Here is a 19756-nt window from a genome sequence, read left to right on the forward strand (position 1 = left end):
GTTTCACCATATTGCTGGTCTCGATCTCCTGACCTCGTGATCTGCCTGCCTCGGCCTCCCAAAGTGCAGGGATTACAGGTGTGAGACACTACACCTAGCCCTAAAGATTTTATTATTTATAAAATTCATTCTAATTCAAATTATACATTTTCCTACATAAATTCTGGGTTTTAGAAGGTTTATTTTGGAAAACAGAGGTATCTCACTTTTCCACCAAATTTTCCATCTCCCAAGGCAATTATAAACCTTGTAGCTGTTTTTTTTTGATTAGTTACAGCCCTGTGTCTAAATAACATTCTTCTAACACTGCTATTTTTTTTTTCCAATTTACATATGTGTGTTGACTCCTCACTGTGGAAGGTGGGGATTTAGCTCTGTTTTATCTATGAATCACCTTGAAACTCTTGCTCAGTTGTCTACATTTCTTCTCAGAATATTTAAACACATAGATTGTCTTCTAATTTCATTTTCTTAGATACTCTTATCCCAGAGCCTTCTCACAGGCTTATCCTGGACTGATTGCTCTTTTAGTTTGCAGTGCAGCAGCTTTCCTGGGGGTTCTTTTTTGCCTCTTTTCCATATTTTAATCCCTCTGCTTTCTGTATCCCATGCCAACCTCTGTTTTGATTTATTCCTTGTTTTGGTGCAGTTCCAGGGCTTCCTGAGAAAAAGAGTGCATGGGAACAAAAACATTTCTTTTTTTTGTTTTGTTTTGTTTTTGTTTTTAAAGACTTGGCTTTATTCTGAATTGGCCTGGCAGGCCAAGAATTACAGTTTGAAAGTAAATTTTCCCGTGGATTTTTTTTTTTTGAAGTTTTTTTTTTTTTTTTTTTTTGAGACAGAGTCTCTCTCTGTCTCCCAGGCTGGAGTGCAGTGGCAGGATCTCCATTCACTGCAACCTCTGCCTCCTGGATTCAAGTGATTCTCTTGCCTCAGCCTCTGGAGTAGCTGGGACTACAGGTGTGTGCCACCACACCCGACTAGTTTTTGTATTTTTAGTAGAGGCAAGGTTTCACCATGTTGGCCAGGCTAGTCTCGAATCCCTGACCTCAAGTGATCTGCCCACCTCAGCCTTCCAAAGTGCTGGAATTACAGACGTGAGCCACTGTGCCTGGCTGTTTTTGAAGTTTTGCCCCAGGTTTTCTACTTTCCTTTATTGATGTTAAGTCTAATGCATTCTAATTCCTGATCCCATGTTATGTGTGTGTGTGTGTGTGTGTGTGTGTGTGTGTGTGTGTGTGTTTTTAAACCTCTCTAGAAGCTTTTAATTATTGTCTTTTTGTTTCTAGTTTTATGTTCTGGTTATGTGCCTTTGTGGATTTGTTTTTTTAATACATTGTGCTGGGTACTTGATGAGCTCTTTTAATATGGAAACTTCTGTCTTTTTTTTTTTAATTCTGGGAAATATTTTTGATTTATTTTAGTGATGATTTCTTCCCCATTTTCTGTTTTCTTTCTTTCTGGAACTCTACAATTTCTGGACTGGTCCTGTAATTTTGAAATCTTTTCTTTCCTGTTTTTTCTTCCTTCCTTCCTTCCTTTCTTTCTTTTTCTTTCTTTCTTATTTATTTATTGGTCTGTACTATTTTCTAGGAAATTCACTTTTCTATTGCCTTTTTCATTTTTTGCTATAATTTCATTACTAAGACATCTTTCTTGTTCTGAGTGTCCTCGTGTCCCCTTTTAAAGGAATAGCATTAGCATTCTGTTCTTTGTGGTTGTAATATATTTTCTTATTACTGAGGAGTTTAAGGATAGCTTCTTAGATGTTTTTCATCTCCCTATGTAGTCCATTTCCCTCTAGTGACCTTTTGCCCTGCCCCCACCTCATTTCATTTGAACTCTGTTTTCTGTAGATAACTTGTCTTTGATGTTTGTTGCTTATGTAGTGTGGGGCTCATATTTAACAAATTTAAGAGCAGATGCACAACAGTGATTATATTCTCTGTAGGTATGGTTAGGCCTGGTAATAGTGAGACTCTTCCTGGGGTGCATGGCTAAGCTGTTTCCTTGGAGAATCCCTAATGTCAAAGTCCACGTCTTTTTGGGCTAGTAGATTTGACAAGAATCTGCAGATTCCTGCCTGGAAAGGGTAAGCTTGGATGGCAGTATTCTGGCAAATGAGTGGAGAAAAAGGGCTGGGAGTCTTGCCAACTTCTTTGTATAGGTTGACTTTCAATTGATTCTCCTGATTTCAGTATATTATTCCTTTGCTCATTGTGTTTGATTTTTCCTAATTTAGAGATAAATGATGTTTTCCAAAATTCCAGCCTTTTGGACTTAGTTGTCCTGTCTTCAGGTTGACCTTTAATCCTTATTTCCCTGCTTATTGGCACGACCTACCAATTTGAGCCTTTTTGTATGCAGAGTTGGTAGGGGGAAGTAGAAGTCAGAGAGAGAGAGAGAGGTGGGGAACAGAGTACTCTTGTAGATGCTTCTTAGCTTTCCTCACTACTGACGATAGGGTTAGGGTTAATAGGGATGGTGGTGAGGGTTTTTTTTTTTTTTTTTTTTTGGAGGAGTCTCTCTCTTTCATCCAGGCTGGAGTGCAGTGGTGCGATTTCGGCTCACTGCAATCTCTGCCTCCTGAGTTCAAGCGATTCTGGTGCCCCAGCCTCCCAAGTAGCTGGGATTACAGGCACCCCCCACCACTCCCGGCTAATTTTTGTATTTTTAGTAGAGACGGGGTTTTGCCATGTTGTCCAGGCTTGTCTCAAACTCCTGACCTTAAGTGATCCACCTGCCTTGGCCTCCCAAAGTGCTGGGATTACAGGCATGAGCTACTGCACCTGGCCTGAGGGTTGATTTAAAAAAAAAAAAACTAGTCAAACAAGAAATGACATTTGAGGAAGGAACTGGAAGAAAAAACAATCTATTTTATAATTTCATTTGTTCAGTTTTCCTACTGTTTTTCAGTCTGTTTCTATTTCTTACATCTTAATTTTTCTTGTGCCTTTATAGTTTCTTTTCATTCTTACTAATTTTCCTTTTCCCTTTTAAAAAAGAATTATACTATCGACACATGAACACAATCCTGTTGCAAAAGTTCAAGTAATAGAAAGTTGAAGCCCTGCTTGACTAGAGTCTTTTCCCTTACCTGTCTCTCTCTCTCTCTTTTTTTTTTGGAGATGCAGTTTCGCTCTTGTCACCCAGGCTGGAGTGCAATGGCGCAATCTTGGCTCACTGCAACCTCTGACTCCTGGGTTCCAGCTCTTCTCCTGCCTCAGCCTCTCGAGTGGCTGGGATTACAGGAATGTACCACCACGTCTGGCTAACTTTTTTGTATTTTTTGTAGAGACGGAGTTTTACCGTGTTGGCCAGGCTGGTCTGAAACTCCTGACCTCAGGTGATCCACCCGCTTCGGTCTCCCAAAGTGTTGGGATTACAGGTGTGAGCCACCTCGCTCGGCCTCCCTTACCTGTCTCTGTTTAATGTATATCTTTCCAGACTTTTACCTGTATGCGTTTTATTTTTATGTATGTATGTGTTTAGAAAGACCTAGTTTGTCCTCCTGTGTCAGTAGTAATGAGCACTGTCATCAGCAGTGTGAGATGGTCCATTTCCTCACGTTGTCTTCCATATTTGATATTATCATTTTTAATTGAATGGGGCAAAAAATAGAAATCTGTCAACTTGCTTTTCATTGTTACTGAAGTTGGACATCTTTCTATGTTTATTACATTATATTTCTTCTTCTTTGACTTGCCTATTCATACCATTTGCCTGTTTTTCTGTTTTGATATTTGTCTATTTCTAAATAAATTGATAGGAGTTGTTTTGTAATCTGGATGTTTTTCTTTTGTCATATATTTTAGAAAAATGTTGTAGTTGTGCTATCTTTAGCTAATATATGGTGTCTTTTGTTGTATAGAAATTAAACTTTTGATTTACTCAAACCATATTGCATTTTAGACTTTTGGTTTTATTATCTTTAAAGATGGAAAATTCTATAGAACTATACCTGTGAATATGTTGCTTTTAGCTAATTTTGATTGCCTGTAAGAAATTATACAACCATTGATGGCTTAAATAGCCACCATTGGGCTCTTTTCTTTAAATAACTAAAAGTTTGGAGGTTGGGAGCTTTTTGCAGTGGTTCTCTTGCTTTTTATTTTATTTTTAGGCAGCATGGTTACATTCAAAGCAGGAAAAAGGAAAAAAAGGATGAGGCTTTTATTATGAAAGCAAAGCCATTTTCAGAGTTGACTTCTGCTTATATTTCATTGGCAACTCTGACTGCAGGGGAGTCTAGTCAAGCTTCTCTTCCTTTTTTTTTTTTTTCATAAAGATGATCAAGAGAGAAAAGTATAAGAAATGGTGTTCAGTTTTCCCACCAGTGATGTTGTCTGCAGCCTGCCTACAAACATCGAAGCTGAGATGATATGGATTGAAATTAAATTTGTTTTAGACTTTAAATATTTTATGTGTTATAATTATTTTAGGACTCCAGTTCAGTTGTAGAATGGACTCAGGCCCCAAAAGAAAGAGGTCATCGAGGATCAGAACATCTGAACAGTTACGAAGCAGAATGGGACATGGTTAATACAGTTTCATTTAAAAGGAAACCACATACCAATGGAGGTATGAATTAAATCTTTTGAAATCTTAAACTGATTTGCTACAATATACTAATAAACAAAAATGCAAAGAAGATTCTTGAATGCTCCTCAGTGAGAAGGATGATTAATTTCTTTGGTTAATAGGTATAAATCTCATATTTTAGTTATATTCCCTTTTCATCTCTGTTTTATTGGTTGTGGCTTCAAAAAAGATTTTAAAATACTTGCTCTATTTTATAGTTACTAATGGCAGAAAGTAGAACCACTTTAAAACATTCCTTTGGCTGTCCTTCATGCACATTTTTCTTAATCTAGTAGAATTGTAATAATCATGTTATTTTATCCTAAAGTAACAGGGGGAGGTGGAGTATACCACTAAACCATACCATTCTAATTTCAGCATCTTGCTGGACTCTTCATGGCTCATTGCAGTTTTCCCTTAATATGTGTTGAGTGACTATTCTCCTTTCTACATATATACAATCATGTGTCACATAACAGCATTTCAATGACTGATCGCCTATATGTCAGTGGTCCCATAAGCCCATAAGATTATAATGGAGCTGAAAATTTCCTGTCACGTAGCGACATCATAGTCTTTGTACGGTCACAGTGCAGTGCATCACCTTTTCTATGTTTAGACGTGTTTAGATACACAAATACTTAGCATCGTATTACAGTTGCCTGTGGTATTCATTATAGTAATATTGCTATATAGGTTTGTAGCCCAGAATTTCATAAAAGAAAGAAGCTTTACATGAATGAGAAAAGCATAATCTGACAATAAAGATCACTTTATTCGTGGTTCTCAGCCTTGGCTGCACATTGAAATCACCTGGGTAGGTTAGATTTTTAAAAAATACTACCCAAAATCAGACTCTGGAGATATAGCCTGGGCATCTGTGCATTTTAAAAGGTCTTCAGATGACTTTAATATGTGGTCAGAGTTCTGTGTAGCTGTGTAGCTTAGCAAAAAATGACAGATGTAATCCTGCTTATGGCTTGACCACAGAGTGGACTTATAAAATGAACAGACTTTATTTTGTAGTTATTAAAAGTTAAAGGCCGGGCGCGGTGGCTCACTCCTGTAATCCCAACACTTTGGGAGGCCAAGGCAGGCGGATCATGAGGTCAGGAGATCGAGATCACCATGGCCAAAATGGTGAAACCCTGTCTCTACTAAAACACAAAAAAGTTAGCCGGGCGTGGTGGCGCATGCCTGTAAGTCCCAGCTACTGGGGAAGCTGAGGCAGGGGAATCGCTTGAACCTGGGAGGCAGAGGTTGCAGTGAGCCGAGATTGTGCCACTGCACTGCAGCCTGGCAACACAGTAAGACTCTGTCTCAAAAAAAAAAAAAAAAAGTTAAGGAGGCATTTTCTAAGCCCGTGGGTTCATTTCTAAGCTTGAGGGTTTATTTTGAACCCTCAAGCTTAGAAATTCCAGAGGTTTTAAATGTATTTCATTACGAAACTTTCTTATTTTCTAAAAGTTTTTTTCCCCCCAAAGAAAAAGCTTTTGTTTTTCCTACCTTTTGCCCTTCTCATTTTTAACTTTGTACTTTTTTCTTTTTTATGTGAGGCACAAAGCCAATTTGGGACAAACCTTTAAAAATTGACTATCAGACTTATTTAATTTTATATTTCTTAAGAGCATTTTGCTTTATATTTCATAAGAGTTTCTACTGCTACATCCTTTGTTGTTATATACCAGACAAGTTAAATGTTTTGGAAATATTCCTTCCAAGAACATCAGACTGTCTCATGTTTGTTCTAGAGATCCATCCAAATAAAATTTGTCCTTGATGTTAATTCTGTTCAAGGCATATAGAGACTTACTGAACTGTTCTGCTCTTATAAGAAGAGTAGAGTTGTTTGTTCAGTTCTTCTGCTATTATATTTAGTATTCTCATGTTAGTGTGTTGGAGATAGTTTTTACATGTATTTGGTAACATAGTAAATTCATTAGAACTAATTAATTTTCTTTACCTTTGCTTTGAGTAGAAAGATATTTTGAATTCACTCTTGATTTCCGTTTTCCTTTGTAACCATTTCTATTTCTGGCTAGCTATTTGCAGCAGACTGCTTTGCAGTTTAGTTTTATGTTGACTTGATACTACGTTGTTAATTCACTTATTCAACAGATATTTCATCTTTGACTACTTACTGTATGCTAGCCACTCTTCTAGCACTGAGGATATGGCTGTGAACAAGATAAAGTTCCTGTTCTCATGAAGCTTTTATTCTAGTGGAGGGCCTAGAATATTTGTCAGGGCTTTAAATTTAAATATTTCTTCATCAGAGCTTTAAATGTGGAAATGTGTGAGGCATTTTCTTTTGTATGTAATATATGTCTCTTCTGTTAATGAGGGAAAAATCTATGTAAAACCTTTACTCTTGAATATGCACAAACTCCTGATAATTCATATAGCATACATATAGTATTTAATATGCTTCATATGATTTTCTTGCATTAATTTAGATAAAATACTCTGTGCAACGAAGAATTTAATTTAAAAAATTGTCTATATGTAGTTTTTTGGGTTTCTTTCTTTTTTTCTTTTTTTTTTCATTGCTGTTTTTCTGTGAAATATTTTTGGTCTTTGCAGATAAGCCAGCAGTATGTATCTGTTCTAGGTAGTCTAAGTACATTCATACTTAAATGATTCATGAATAAGTTGAAATTCTAGAACTGTTCTCACTTAGATATCAGCTTGAAGTGGTCTTATGAGCTCTAAAATATAAATACCAGTGAAACATTATGTAAAGTAGTCAAGTGGGCACATGGCACTTAATCTGGTATATCTTACATGTGAGTTCACTGTTGAAACTGGTGTGAAAGCTGCTGGTCATTGTATATAGATAAGTTACTTTAGCTTCCTTCAAATGATACTTGTTTAAGTGTCCATGAAATAATGATGGCGCATGGTTTCCTTGCAGATAGAGGTTTCTGTAAGCTGTAGATTTCTTTTTGTGAGTTCAAGAGATCTTATTGGAGATGATTGCAGATAGGACGGTGATACATCCATGCAGGTCAACACTGATTAATATGTCTTCTGATCTAGTCTTGTAAGCAACTTCCTTCTAAGTAGTTTATCTTTGTGGGACTGGTAGTGTGGGACAGAATTAATAAAGGTCTTGAGTAGCAGGATAATGTGACACTTCTTAAGAAATAACATTTTAGGAAAGGTTTTTTAAAATTTCAGAGACACGACTTGCTTATGTTGGAGTTAAATTGTTAAAATGGTGTGTTAGATTAGAAGTGAATTATAAGTACTAGCATCATTAGTGAGAATAAATAGTTTTTTCTCTTTCAGTTTTTTATTTAAATAGTTGAGGTTTAAGTTGCTTGTTATCAATTACGATAATGTTCACAAACCTGGAATTTTCGCTTCTATAAAGAGGCCACAAAGTCAGAACATGCTGTATTTTACATAACTATAATTTGGTTTGAACTGAGGTCTTAATTTAGTAGACAGTTAATTTAGCAATTGAATGTATTCATTATTTTTGAAGCATTCACAACTTTTTATCTTTTCATCAATTCCTTGCTATACTTTGTTTTTCTGCAAATAAAATGTCTGTATATTCACTCCAGTGTTATTTTTTATATCAGTATGCTTACTTCACTACTAGTGTAGTGTCCTAAAAATAATTACAAAAGGAAATGAAGGAATAAAAGTTTTCGTTTTGTTTTTTGACTCTTCAAGAGAATTAAGCTATTCTTATTTTGGGGGGAGTGGGACAGATAAACATTTACTGAGAATTTTCGGTATACTTGGCTTGTACTAGTTAGTTGAAAAATATTATCTCCTAATTCTTATTAATAGAATTACAATGGGAGGTAAGTATAATTATCTCCATTTTACAAATGAAGTAACTGAGGCTCCGAGAAATTCAATTATTTGTCCCAGGTCATTCAGTTAGTAAGATGGTAGTGCTGCAATATGAATCCAGTCCGCCTGCTTGCAAAGCCATGATCAGTTTTTTTGGGCAAAGCTTATATTTTACATAGGAATAACATTTAAAACATTTATATGTGGTAGGATAATTATTTTAAAAATCATTTTTTAAAAGAACATATAAGTAGCCATATCTAATACAGGTGGAAGCCATAATAATATAAGTGCTATACTGATTCCCTGGGTTCAACTAATTTATGTTAGGCAGTCATGGAGAGCACTGTCAGTACCTTTTAAAAAGGTGAACAAAAATATTTTGCCCCACTTTCTTGTTTTTAAGATGCTCCAAGTCATAGAAATGGGAAAAGCAAATGGTCATTCCTGTTCAGTTTGACAGACCTGAAATCAATCAAGCAAAACAAAGAGGGTATGGGCTGGTCCTATTTGGTATTCTGTCTAAAGGATGACGTCGTTCTCCCTGCTCTGCACTTTCATCAAGGAGATAGCAAACTACTGATTGAATCTCTTGAAAAATATGTGGTATTGTGTGAGTAAGTATCATATTATTTTCTACTTATTGAAACCAGATCATTGTATTAATCCCAAAGCAAACTATTTTTACTTGACCTTGGGCATCAGTGACCTATTTGCATATGAGGACATGAACAGCTTAGTTTTTTCTGGGATATTGATTTCTTTGGAACAATGACTGAATAATATTGTGTTATTTTAGTAATTTGAATCTGAGACTTACCACCTAATTACTGTTACAAAGAAAAGGGTAGTTTAATATTTTTTATACATTTAAATGAATGATGATGCATTAGTAATTTATGGCCTATGTGTTTACCTAATTTACCCTTTATTATGTATTTTCTATTAAATATACAATTTTACTTGTGATGTTGCAACTTTAAGTCAGGCAAGTCCTAAGTCCTTTATAAAATTATTTCTCAGTTGGAAGACAGGGCCTTACCACTTTCCAAAAATCTTGTCTCTCATTTAGTTACCTGTGTGCATCTGTACACACACATGCTTCCTCACTGTTACTCTCAGCAAATATTTTTTGGGTATCTGTTACATCCCAACACTGTGGTAGTTGCTTGATATTTAGTAGTGAATAAAACAGGGGTGTTCCTGGGAATTAGAGAATTCATAGTCTTGTGAAGGATGTCAACAAGTAAAATGGCAATTAAAACTGAAGGACTAAGATGAAGAAGTGTAAGCCGCTTTGGGAGTTCCTGGGAAGGAATGAGGGGCACTTAATTCAGACTGGGAGTAAGGATCAAGGAAGACTTCCTGGAGGAAGAAGCATCTAAGTAGAGACCTGAAAAATGAGTGACCACTATAAGGAATGGGAAGGAGATATTTAGAGGGAAGGATGTTTTAGATGAAGGGAAGAGTACAAACATGATGTAATCACACAACAAATTAATTCAGTATCACAGGTCTGCAAAGTATGAGGAGGGGAGGGTGATACAGTTAAAGATGAGGCCAAAGAGCTGAGTAAAGTCCAAAGCACAAAGCATCTTTTAAGTCATGTTAGCAGGTTCTTCCAGTTATCCAGGTGAGATTAAAGTGGCCTGAACTGGGATAGTGACAGGAAAGATGGAAGTATTGGAGTATTTAGAATTACATTTTGTGATGGATTGGATATATGGAGGTAAGAAGGGAGAAGTTGAGGTTTTGGGCTTGGGGGAACTGCAGGGAATGATTGCTAACCTTCCTTCCTTCCTTCTTTTCCTTCCTTCCATGCAGTGGTGCGATCTTGGCTCACTGCAACCTCTGCCTCGTGGGTTCAGACAGTTCTCCTACCTTAGCCTCCTGAGCAGCTGGGATTACAGGCGTGCGCCACCACGCTTGGCTAATTTTTGTATTTTTTAGTAGAGACAGGGTTTCACCATATTGGCCAGGCTGGTCCCGAACCCCTGACCTCAGGTTATCTGCCTGCCTCGGCCTCCCGAAGTGCTAGGATTACAGGCTTGAGCCACTGCACCTGGCTGCTAACTTCATTTATAATGTCCTCACTTTATAGTAGAATTTAACACCTTGCCTAAATTTAGATTACATAAGGCTTGCCTAAATTTAGATTACATAAGGCTAGAAGTGATACAAAAACTGGAAGATTCTCGACTGTGTATTTTCTGGCATGAGATTCTCCCCTGCCATGTTAATCACCTCTGGCTGGCAACAGGCAAGCTGTTCAGTGCCAGTAAGTGTAAGAAAGTCAGACCTGCTTGGTGGTATGTGGATCGTGGATCTTGGATCTCGAAGTGAGAACCTGTGATAGGTTACCATTGAGAGGATGAGTAGATTTCAGGAGAGACAGTATCATGATTGGAATAGAAAATTATGGTTATTTAGTAGCAGGTATTAAAGAGTTGGGAGTTTTAGCACCATAGTAAGTAAGCTCAGTATCGGTGTTGCAATGTAACTCACAAATGAGATCATTTGGTCTGAGACTGTTGATTAAAGCATAATATCTAGGATGAGGGAGGTGGTAGCTCCTCTCTCCTTTTTACTGATTATATTTTGGAGAAGTAGGCTTGAACTGCAAGTAGTAAACACTGCATTTTAAATGTGCTAGACTACCTATTCTATAGGTAGGAGATAGCAAACTACTGATTGAATCTCTTGAAAAATATGTGGTATTGTGTGAGTAAGTATCATATTATTTTCTACTTATTGAAACCGGATCATTGTATTAATCCCAAAGCAAACTATTTTTACTTGACTGCTATTTTTACTTGATCAACTATCAAGTTGATCAACTACTATTTTTACTTGATCAACTATCAACTATTTTTACTTGATTACAGAATAGAAAATACTATTCTGTATTGAAGAGATAACCAGTGTAAGGAAGGGGATCAAAATGGTCCTATGAAAAATATTTCATTGAAGGATGTGGTTTAACTTGAAGAAGAGAAATTTCAATGCAACATTAAATAAAATCCAGACTTCTTCACTGTCATCAACAAGGGCCTGCCCTATCTTAGCTCTGTTTATCTCTTAAAACTCATCTCATGCCATTTTCCTTTCTACTCATGCAGATTTCTTTCAGTTCCTGAAACCCCCTAAACTCTTTCTTGTCTTTAGGTCCTTTATGCATACTGTTTTTTCTACTTGGAATATTTTCCTCTCTTTCTGATCCCTGAGGTCTCCATTTAATGTCACTTCCTCAGAGGGGTTTATGCCCTCTTTCCCCATCTAATGTAGTTTTCCTATCTCTGCTCCTCGCTATCTAATTTTCTTGTTTGCTTCCTTCATGGCATCTAACAGCATACAATAATTTGGTCTATTCTTTTGTGTTTTACTCTAGAATGTATACTTCTGAAGGATAGGGATTGTATCTATCTTGTTTCCATATTCTTCCTAGTTCCTAGCTACAGTTTCTGGTATATAATAAATGTGCAATAAATATTAGTTGAATGAATAAATGGCATGATGATTATCAATTTGACAAATAATTTTTGAAAGGTTATTGTGAGAAACCGATTGGAGATTTGCTTTATGTGACTCCAGAAAGAAATTAGAAGAGAGGTTTTAGCTCAGGAGGTAGAGTTTCCTATCCTGGATGGGTTCAAGGATAGCCTTGATAACCACTTAAGCAGTTAATAGGGGTATATGTATCTTGAATGTGTGTTGTTTGTGTTTTCGTGAGAGTAGCTAGTGAAAGCTTGTTTCCTTTTCTAAATTTGTAAACAAATGAGAAGTATGAGAATCAGAGATGGGGTTGGGCACACTGGCCTATGCCAGTAATCCCAGCACTTTGGGAGGCTGAGGTGGGCGGATCACTTGAGGTCAGGAGTTCGAGACCAGCCTCGCCAACATGGTGAAACCCCGTCTCTACTACAGATACAAAAAAAGCCAGCTGTAATCCCAGCTACTCGGGAGGCTGAGGCAGGAATATGGCTTGAACCTGGGAGGCAGAGGTTGCAGTCAGCTGAGATCATGTCATTGCACTCCATCCAGCCTAGGCGACAGAGTGAGACTTTAACTAAAAAAAAAAAAGAATCAGAGATGGTGATGAAAATACTGTTATTACAGGGGTTTAGACATATGACATTATAATAATTCACCCCAGATTAGTTTTGAACTAAACTGGCTGTTGTTACTTCTTGACACCTACAGGCTTTCTTAATGAGGACAGGCCACTGAGGATGTGAATGAGAGCAGAATGAAAGCACCTTCTCTGTTGTTAGGCAGATCTAAGAGAGAGGGAAAGAGAGAGAGCTTGGAAGGAATTATGCCAAGCATGCACCCTACTCTTTCTCAATCTCAGCACTTAAGTCCCTGGGAAGGAGAGTTTCTTTAGAAGTGCTTATTTCCTTTTGGAAATGTGAAGCCATGGAATGGTGTTCCTTATACATGTTTCTTTTTTTTTTTTTTTTTTTCATTTAATTCAAGTATTTTTTTTTTGAATGCCTACTGTGTCTTAGATGCAGTAGTGCTATTTTCTGGAAAGAAAGCAGTAATCAAAAAAGACATGGCCCCTGCCTTAAGTTGCAGCTATAATAAGTGCCGTGAATAAGACATATGGCAATATAAAAGTATATTAGGATAATATGTAAGTTTTACATGTGTGGGAGTGATTGAAACTCTGAGAGAGAATGAAATCAACTAAGGGGAGCATAGAGTTGGAGGAGATGTGAGCCTAAGTGAGTAATTGCACCCTTTAATAATCTGGTAAAAGAGAAAAAGCTTTGTACACTTTGTTCTCTTCTCATTAGGCTTAATCATTAAGTTTTTAGTGAACCAGGATGTGGCTGCTCTTCTTGGGGAAGGAGATAGTGTCTAAAGTGACTACTTCAAAAGCTGTTCTTCTAATATCAGCCACTGCTTTGTGTATTCTCCTGTGACACTGGGAGGGCAATTTACGTTTTGACCCATGAATGGTCTGAAATGTGTAAAAACAGTGCATCAAATATTTTATCTCCAAGGCCCCTCCATGCTCTAGGCTGAAAATAAGTGCTCCCTCCCTATTCTCCTTCCTGTCACAAATTATGCCCAAATATATTATGCCATGTAGCTCACCATAGATTTTATAGACTCCAAGTAGTAGAATAAAGCTATTCCAAGTAGTAGAATAAAGCTATTCCAAGTAAATATTCACCAGTATTTTAAAAGTCCCAAATTTATATAAGCCATCCCCCACTGTCAGATTCTTTTTTGTTTTAACTTTTATTTTAGGTTCAGGGGTATATGTGCAGGTTTGTTATGTAGGTAAACTGCATGTCACGGGGTTTTGGTGTACAAATAATTCTGTCACACAGGTAATAAATATAGTATCTGATAGGTAGTTTTTCTGATCCTCTCCCTCCTCCCACTTTCCACCCTCAAGTAGGCTCTGGTGTCTGTTGTTCCTCTCTTTGTGTCCATGTGTTGTTGTTTAGCTCCCGCTTATAAGTGAGAACATGTAGTATTTGACTTTCTGTTCTTGCATTAGTTTGCTTTAGGAAAATAGCCTCCAGCTTCATTCATGTTGCTGCCAAGGACATGGTCTCATTCTTTTTATGGCTGCGTAGTATTCCATGGTGTATATATACCACATTGTCTTTATCCAGCCTACCACTGATGGGCGTTTATGTTTATTTCATGCGTTTGCTATTGTGAATTACAGAATTCTTAAGGAGAAATTTAAAGGCTCTTGTTCTTGTTAGTTAAGATTCAAATAAGTGGAATTCCCAAATTTTTAAGTTAAAGTTCAAATAAATGAAAATTTCTAAATATTATACCCAATTTTTATTCTACTAGGTGTCAGCCCGGGGGGGTCTCATTTCCTGTCCCTGGAGCAGTTATCCTAAGTAAAACGATGTTTCCAGAGTCTTATTTCTGTAGTCAAAGATTGTTTTAGAGACCACAAAGAAGAGTAGTCAAGGAAATCTTGGTTTCAGCCTCGTTGGGATGCCAGTGGTCACCCCTCCTGTTTTCTTTTGAGTTCAAAACCAAGAGAATTAGATCAGATAACTTTTTTTTTATTTTTGATTAAGTTAAATTGAGGAATGTGGCTTGCATTTGTGGCCATGTTGTCTTCCCAATCTACTTCCTAGTGAATTAAGTTTGTCTTCATAAAGAGCTGACCTTTCCTTTTACAGGAGCAGGGCCTTACCATATGGATGAGCAGAGATTGCTAGTAATCTAGGAATGGGCAACCTAGATGGCTCACAAGCGCCAGGAAGAGGCTCTGCTAGGCTAGTCATGTGTAGTTCCTTCTTTCAGTCTCCACAACCCGATCTAGTCAGTGCAACATAGGCCATCTTGACGCTTAATATTTTTCAGATAGTTTTCTTATTTACCAGGAAAACAAATTGTCATATTTGTTCATGTTTGTGTTCTTTGATTTATCATTTAAAATATGATATTCACTTGGATAAAAGAATCAGCTACAAATACATTTTTCTTACCTTTCTGAAACCAAGTTGGTTGCAAAGATATGAATGAGACCTGTTGATTCCATTAAGTTATTTTGTATATTGGGCCATTTTTACATTGATATGCAAATATCCAAGCAGTAAAATATTCCCTTAAAAAGCCAAATTTGTTGTATCATCAAACAGCACCAACCATTTAAAAGATTAGGTTCTAGATGTAAAATTTTGTTATTGTACCTTTCTATCTTTTATTCCCAGTTTTGATTGATAATCTCTGCAATGCTGTTTATTTCTTTAGCCTTACATATTGGTCATTCTCAATAGAAATATAAAATAGTTACTGCTACATTTGGGTATACAAGCATTGTTCAGTTTATAATTTCTGAGTTTATTATGAGGTCTTTGGGACAGGCTCACACCAAAGCCTGGGATATACTTCAGAATTTTCAGGAGATATGCTTCTATAGTTGTGATACTAGACTATGGTTTTCTTCAAATTGTTTAGCAGGCTGTAATAGAATTGCTGGGTTAGCATCATTAAAAGTTCATCTTACTGCTGCAATGAGTTTGAAAGTCTTGAATAATGTTAGCATGAGAGATCAGCTTCCCAGAATATATATTTATAGATTAAATCAGTGTGGGTGACCCAGCAGGTGGAAACATTCTGGTAATATTTTGGAATACCAGTCTTCCTTATGGTGAGCTCTGCAATTACCTAGCGGTATAACAGTATACTACTTGTCCCTTGACTGATGTACTTTTTTTTAAGTGTTTTGTTGATTTCCTTTGGAGCAGTCAGGTCTTTAATTTCTTCATATCTTCCCTCCTTCTTAGAGCTTCCTCCACCCCCATCACACAACAATAGTTATGAGAAAAGAAAAGAAGGAATTTGTTTTTAAAAAATATTTGTGGTTGCTTGTTGGTAAGGCAGTCATTTCATCTTCTGATCTCCAGTTTAGTGGCCACTGTTTAAGATATGGAGCCATAGAGTTATCTGAGCCCAGATAGCTGAAAGTTGCCTATTTGTTCCTCTTTTATATGTATAGGCAGTGGTTTGACTTTCATGAGCATTTTTTATTTGGGTTTTAAAGAAATAATTTGACTTAATTTATTGTTAGAAACAAAATGATGGCAGTGCCAGCAGCACTGTGCTAGGAATAAAATTTTGTTTCTTTATTAGCTACTTTTCTTTTCTGATGCTACATTTCAAAGTCCATCATTTAAAAAATGCCTTGTGAGAGAATCTGTAAGTCTGCCTATTAATTATGACCCCTCAAAATATTCAGAAAAGTAAATGTTTTAAAATGTATTTTTTTCCCTCCTATATCAAATGACTCAACCTCAGCCCCTTTTGAAAGGCCAAGGGGCTTATTAGCTACTATTGTATATGCAGATCGAGTGCTGTTCCTGACTGTGTAAGAATATAAGATCCTGTTTTGGATTTCCTATCCACTCTAGCATTACTGTTACATCCTGTTATGTTAGAATTGAGAAGAGATAACTGTTATTAAAGATCTTATCTCAAACATTTATAATAAACAAGAGGTGTATAGCAGCAAAATAACACATTTAATTTTTATTTTAAACATAGAAAATTTGTAGATTTATTAGAACTGACTAAGTCATAAAACTCACTAAATAGAGAAAAGACTGGATAATTTGTCAGATGACTAGAAATTAGATGTCTGTTTTGAAAACATTTTGTTAAATTCTGTCATTACTAAGAAATGTGAAAGAGACTTGCTTCTAGAGTTTAATAAGCAAGAACTAAAAACATAATATTACCCAACCATTCATAATAATCTTGTTAAAATATGTTCATATGTGTGTGTTTGTAATTATGGTTAGCATGATTAATGATCTTTATCAAATAACTAATATAGCTTACATTTTTAACATCTTATATTGCAGTATTACTAAGCTGTGAATGAAAGTGGAAATGATTTCAAAATAGGACATATTTTCTGTATGTAAATATTATATACTGATGACTCCTAATGTCTGTTTTGGCTCTCTTTAATTTTTATGATAATAAAGCCAGCTATCTTGTAATGGTTTTCTACTATAATTCTAGAGAAGAATTTAGGTTCATTCCAGTTTAATCCTTTTGGCTTTACCTGGAATAAAAATACACTTTATATTTGTTTTATTTATGTTATATACAGTGTATTTAGTATTTGTTAATTTTTTATTTTATGTTTCATGTAGTTTTGAAGCTCCTTTAAAATAGTTACTAAATATTTGCTAATGTATTAATGGAAAACTGTTAAAATATTTTGGGTTTTTTTTTTTTTTTTTGGTAAGGAACATTTGTGTTAGTAATTGTTCATGTAGTAATTGATACAGTGTGTTAGTATTTTCTACAAATCCTCTTTTTTATTATAGATGTCCACAGGATAAAAGAACACTTCTTGTGAATTGTCAGAATAAGAGTCTTTCACAGTCTTTTGAAAATCTTCTTGATGAGCCAGCATATGGTTTAATACAAGTATGTTTCTTAAATCTATCCTGTATTATTCTGACTGCATTATTTTGTATACCCCGTACTTCTCATCTTCTCAGAGAGTATGCAAAATGAGACAGGTACATATATATACATAGATATGTGTGTGTGTGTGTGTGTGTAATGTTTTTGGAACTATTCTCTAATTTTACAGAAACAATAATAAGTTTTCATGTTATTTGCAAGACTCAGAGGCTTCCTTGGTTCTTAGTTACTCATGAAGCAATTTCTCAGTTTATTATAATACTAAAATTAGACATCAGTAGATTTGTATCATAACTTTTATTGATTAGGCCAGGGATCACAGAGTAGGCCAGTTTGAATTCATTAATGATCAGTTTAGGCAAAAATCTGGTTTGAATTTAAGTAGATTGTTTTGACGTCCTGACAATCTTATTCCCCTAAGAATATTTGAGTACTGTTCTTGCATTTGGCTAAAAATGTGCACTTAATAATAGGCAGAAGTAAATTTAATTATCACTCAGGTGACTATGTAATGAGATGGTTTATTCATTTATTTATTTATTCACTTATTCATTTAACAAATATGTGAGTGCTTGCTGTGTCCCAGCTATTCTTTTCCTGGTTTTGAAGATGTAAAGATTAATAAGATATAGAGGGAACTTTTTAGGAAAGAGGATGAGAGAGAGAACTAAACACTGTTTAAAATGGACAATAAAAGAATAATTTTACTTATTGTGAAAAGAATTATTTAATAAATAACTATTTTTGCTAAATATGAATGAGCAAATAGTTTGGGCTTCAGAAGTTACCCTGGCACTTAACAGTAGAAAAACCTTTTGCTGTTTTCCAGGGTAGCACTGTCCCAGAATAAATTATTCTTGTTGGAATGATTTACTATTCATATAATTAGATTAAAATGTCAAATAATATTTAAATATGAGTTTTTAAATTTAGCCATCAAATATTTTGTGTCAGAATAGCATGGTGGTACACACTTCAAGAAATATTTTTTTTGTATGAAGGCAGGACTGCTAGACAGAAGAAAGCTGTTGTGGGCCATTCACCAGTGGAAAGTAAGCACTGCGTATGTTTTCTGATGTATGCAGATTGAGTGAAGCCTGCAAATCATTTGTTTATCTGCAATTCAATCAGTAGCATTAACTTGTCATTTATTATGCTATTTTAACCAAATGAAATGATTGGCTTAGAAAATTTAAATTTTTCTTCCAAGAAAGAAAATACAAATTTAAGATAATCTTAGAACACTCTGTTTTAGTCCTGATTTCTTTTCTTTTAAAAAGCTTTGCTTTTTTGCTCATGATGGAGTATTCGTTTTTCTTTATTTGAATTAATAATGCTAATATTTTTCTTCCTACTGCATAGAAAATTAAAAAGGACCCTTATACGGCAACTATGATAGGATTTTCCAAAGTCACAAACTACATTTTTGACAGTTTGAGAGGCAGCGATCCCTCTACACATCAGCGACCACCTTCAGAAATGGCAGATTTTCTTAGTGATGCTATTCCAGGTCTAAAGATAAATCAACAAGAAGAACCAGGATTTGAAGTCATCACAAGAGTGAGTAAAGATTAGTATTAATATAGCTCTTATATTTTAACAGGAGAACATGTACTATAGAAATAGGAACTTAATTTTGGTGATATCTGCTTCTTTCCATAATCTGTTCTTAACAACTTTTTGCTAGTATATCTGACAATGAGTGCTTGTCCTGCCACTAAGTTCTTCATTTGTTCTCTATCTTATACTCTTTCTTGATTAATGCTGGATCTCTCTTCTTTGATTACCTCTTGATAATGAAGTTTGTTTCATTGGGTGCATAGCAGAGTGAGGAGCGAACCTTTCCTATTACCTCTTAGTTCTGTTCCTTACTTGCATGTTTTCTCATAGGCATCAGAGACAGCTAGTCAGGATACTACTTTTAGGGCTTTTATTCTCATGTAATACTTCCTTTTTTAAGTAAGATGGGTTTTGGCCTGAATTATGGCAGATCTTTATATGTGCTCAGTAAGACTTAAATTTGCTACAATTCTAGGCTTGTACATAGTTAGAAAACTATAAATATCTAAATTTTAGTGCTTAATTAAAGGGTTTATCTTGCAAATACTATTTTAAAATTACCAACATCTGTTAATTGAATAAAACACTATAGAAAATGCCGAGTGAAGCTAGTGGGTCATGAATCAATTCTGAGAAATACAAACTTTAGAAGAAAAGCTAATTTTTAGAATATGATTAATGGAATAATTGTATATTCTCTCTTTTTAAATAATAAAGCATATCATTTGGTTTGAAGGTTTCTTACAGAATTTACATGTTGAATGTTCTATACTTATGTAATTGAACCCAAAATAGTAAAGAACTTTCTTTTAATAACAAATATTTTTAGTCTGTGGGGTTTTCTGTTTCTGAATTTATAACCCAGTTTGTTGTGTGT

General features: G+C 35.5%; 1 protein-coding gene across 3 annotated transcripts in view; it reads left to right on the forward strand.

The window, feature by feature from the left end:
- The window catches only part of TBC1D15 (TBC1 domain family member 15), an 84981-nt gene that overhangs the window by 36330 nt on the left and 28895 nt on the right, over positions 1–19756 (forward strand). For 2 of the 3 annotated variants that reach the window (XM_004053577.4, XM_055358047.2), the window contains exons 4-8: positions 4443–4581; positions 8798–9008; positions 17217–17319; positions 18321–18371; positions 18682–18879. In XM_004053577.4, coding sequence (XP_004053625.3) covers positions 4443–4581; positions 8798–9008; positions 17217–17319; positions 18321–18371; positions 18682–18879 — 702 coding nt within the window. The remainder of the gene's footprint in view (positions 1–4442; positions 4582–8797; positions 9009–17216; positions 17320–18320; positions 18372–18681; positions 18880–19756) is intronic. The other variant, XM_004053576.4, reaches the window with a different exon arrangement.

The sequence above is a fragment of the Gorilla gorilla genome, chromosome 10 (assembly GCF_029281585.2).
Source record: "Gorilla gorilla gorilla isolate KB3781 chromosome 10, NHGRI_mGorGor1-v2.1_pri, whole genome shotgun sequence".
In the NCBI taxonomy this organism is placed as follows: Eukaryota; Metazoa; Chordata; class Mammalia; order Primates; family Hominidae; genus Gorilla; species Gorilla gorilla.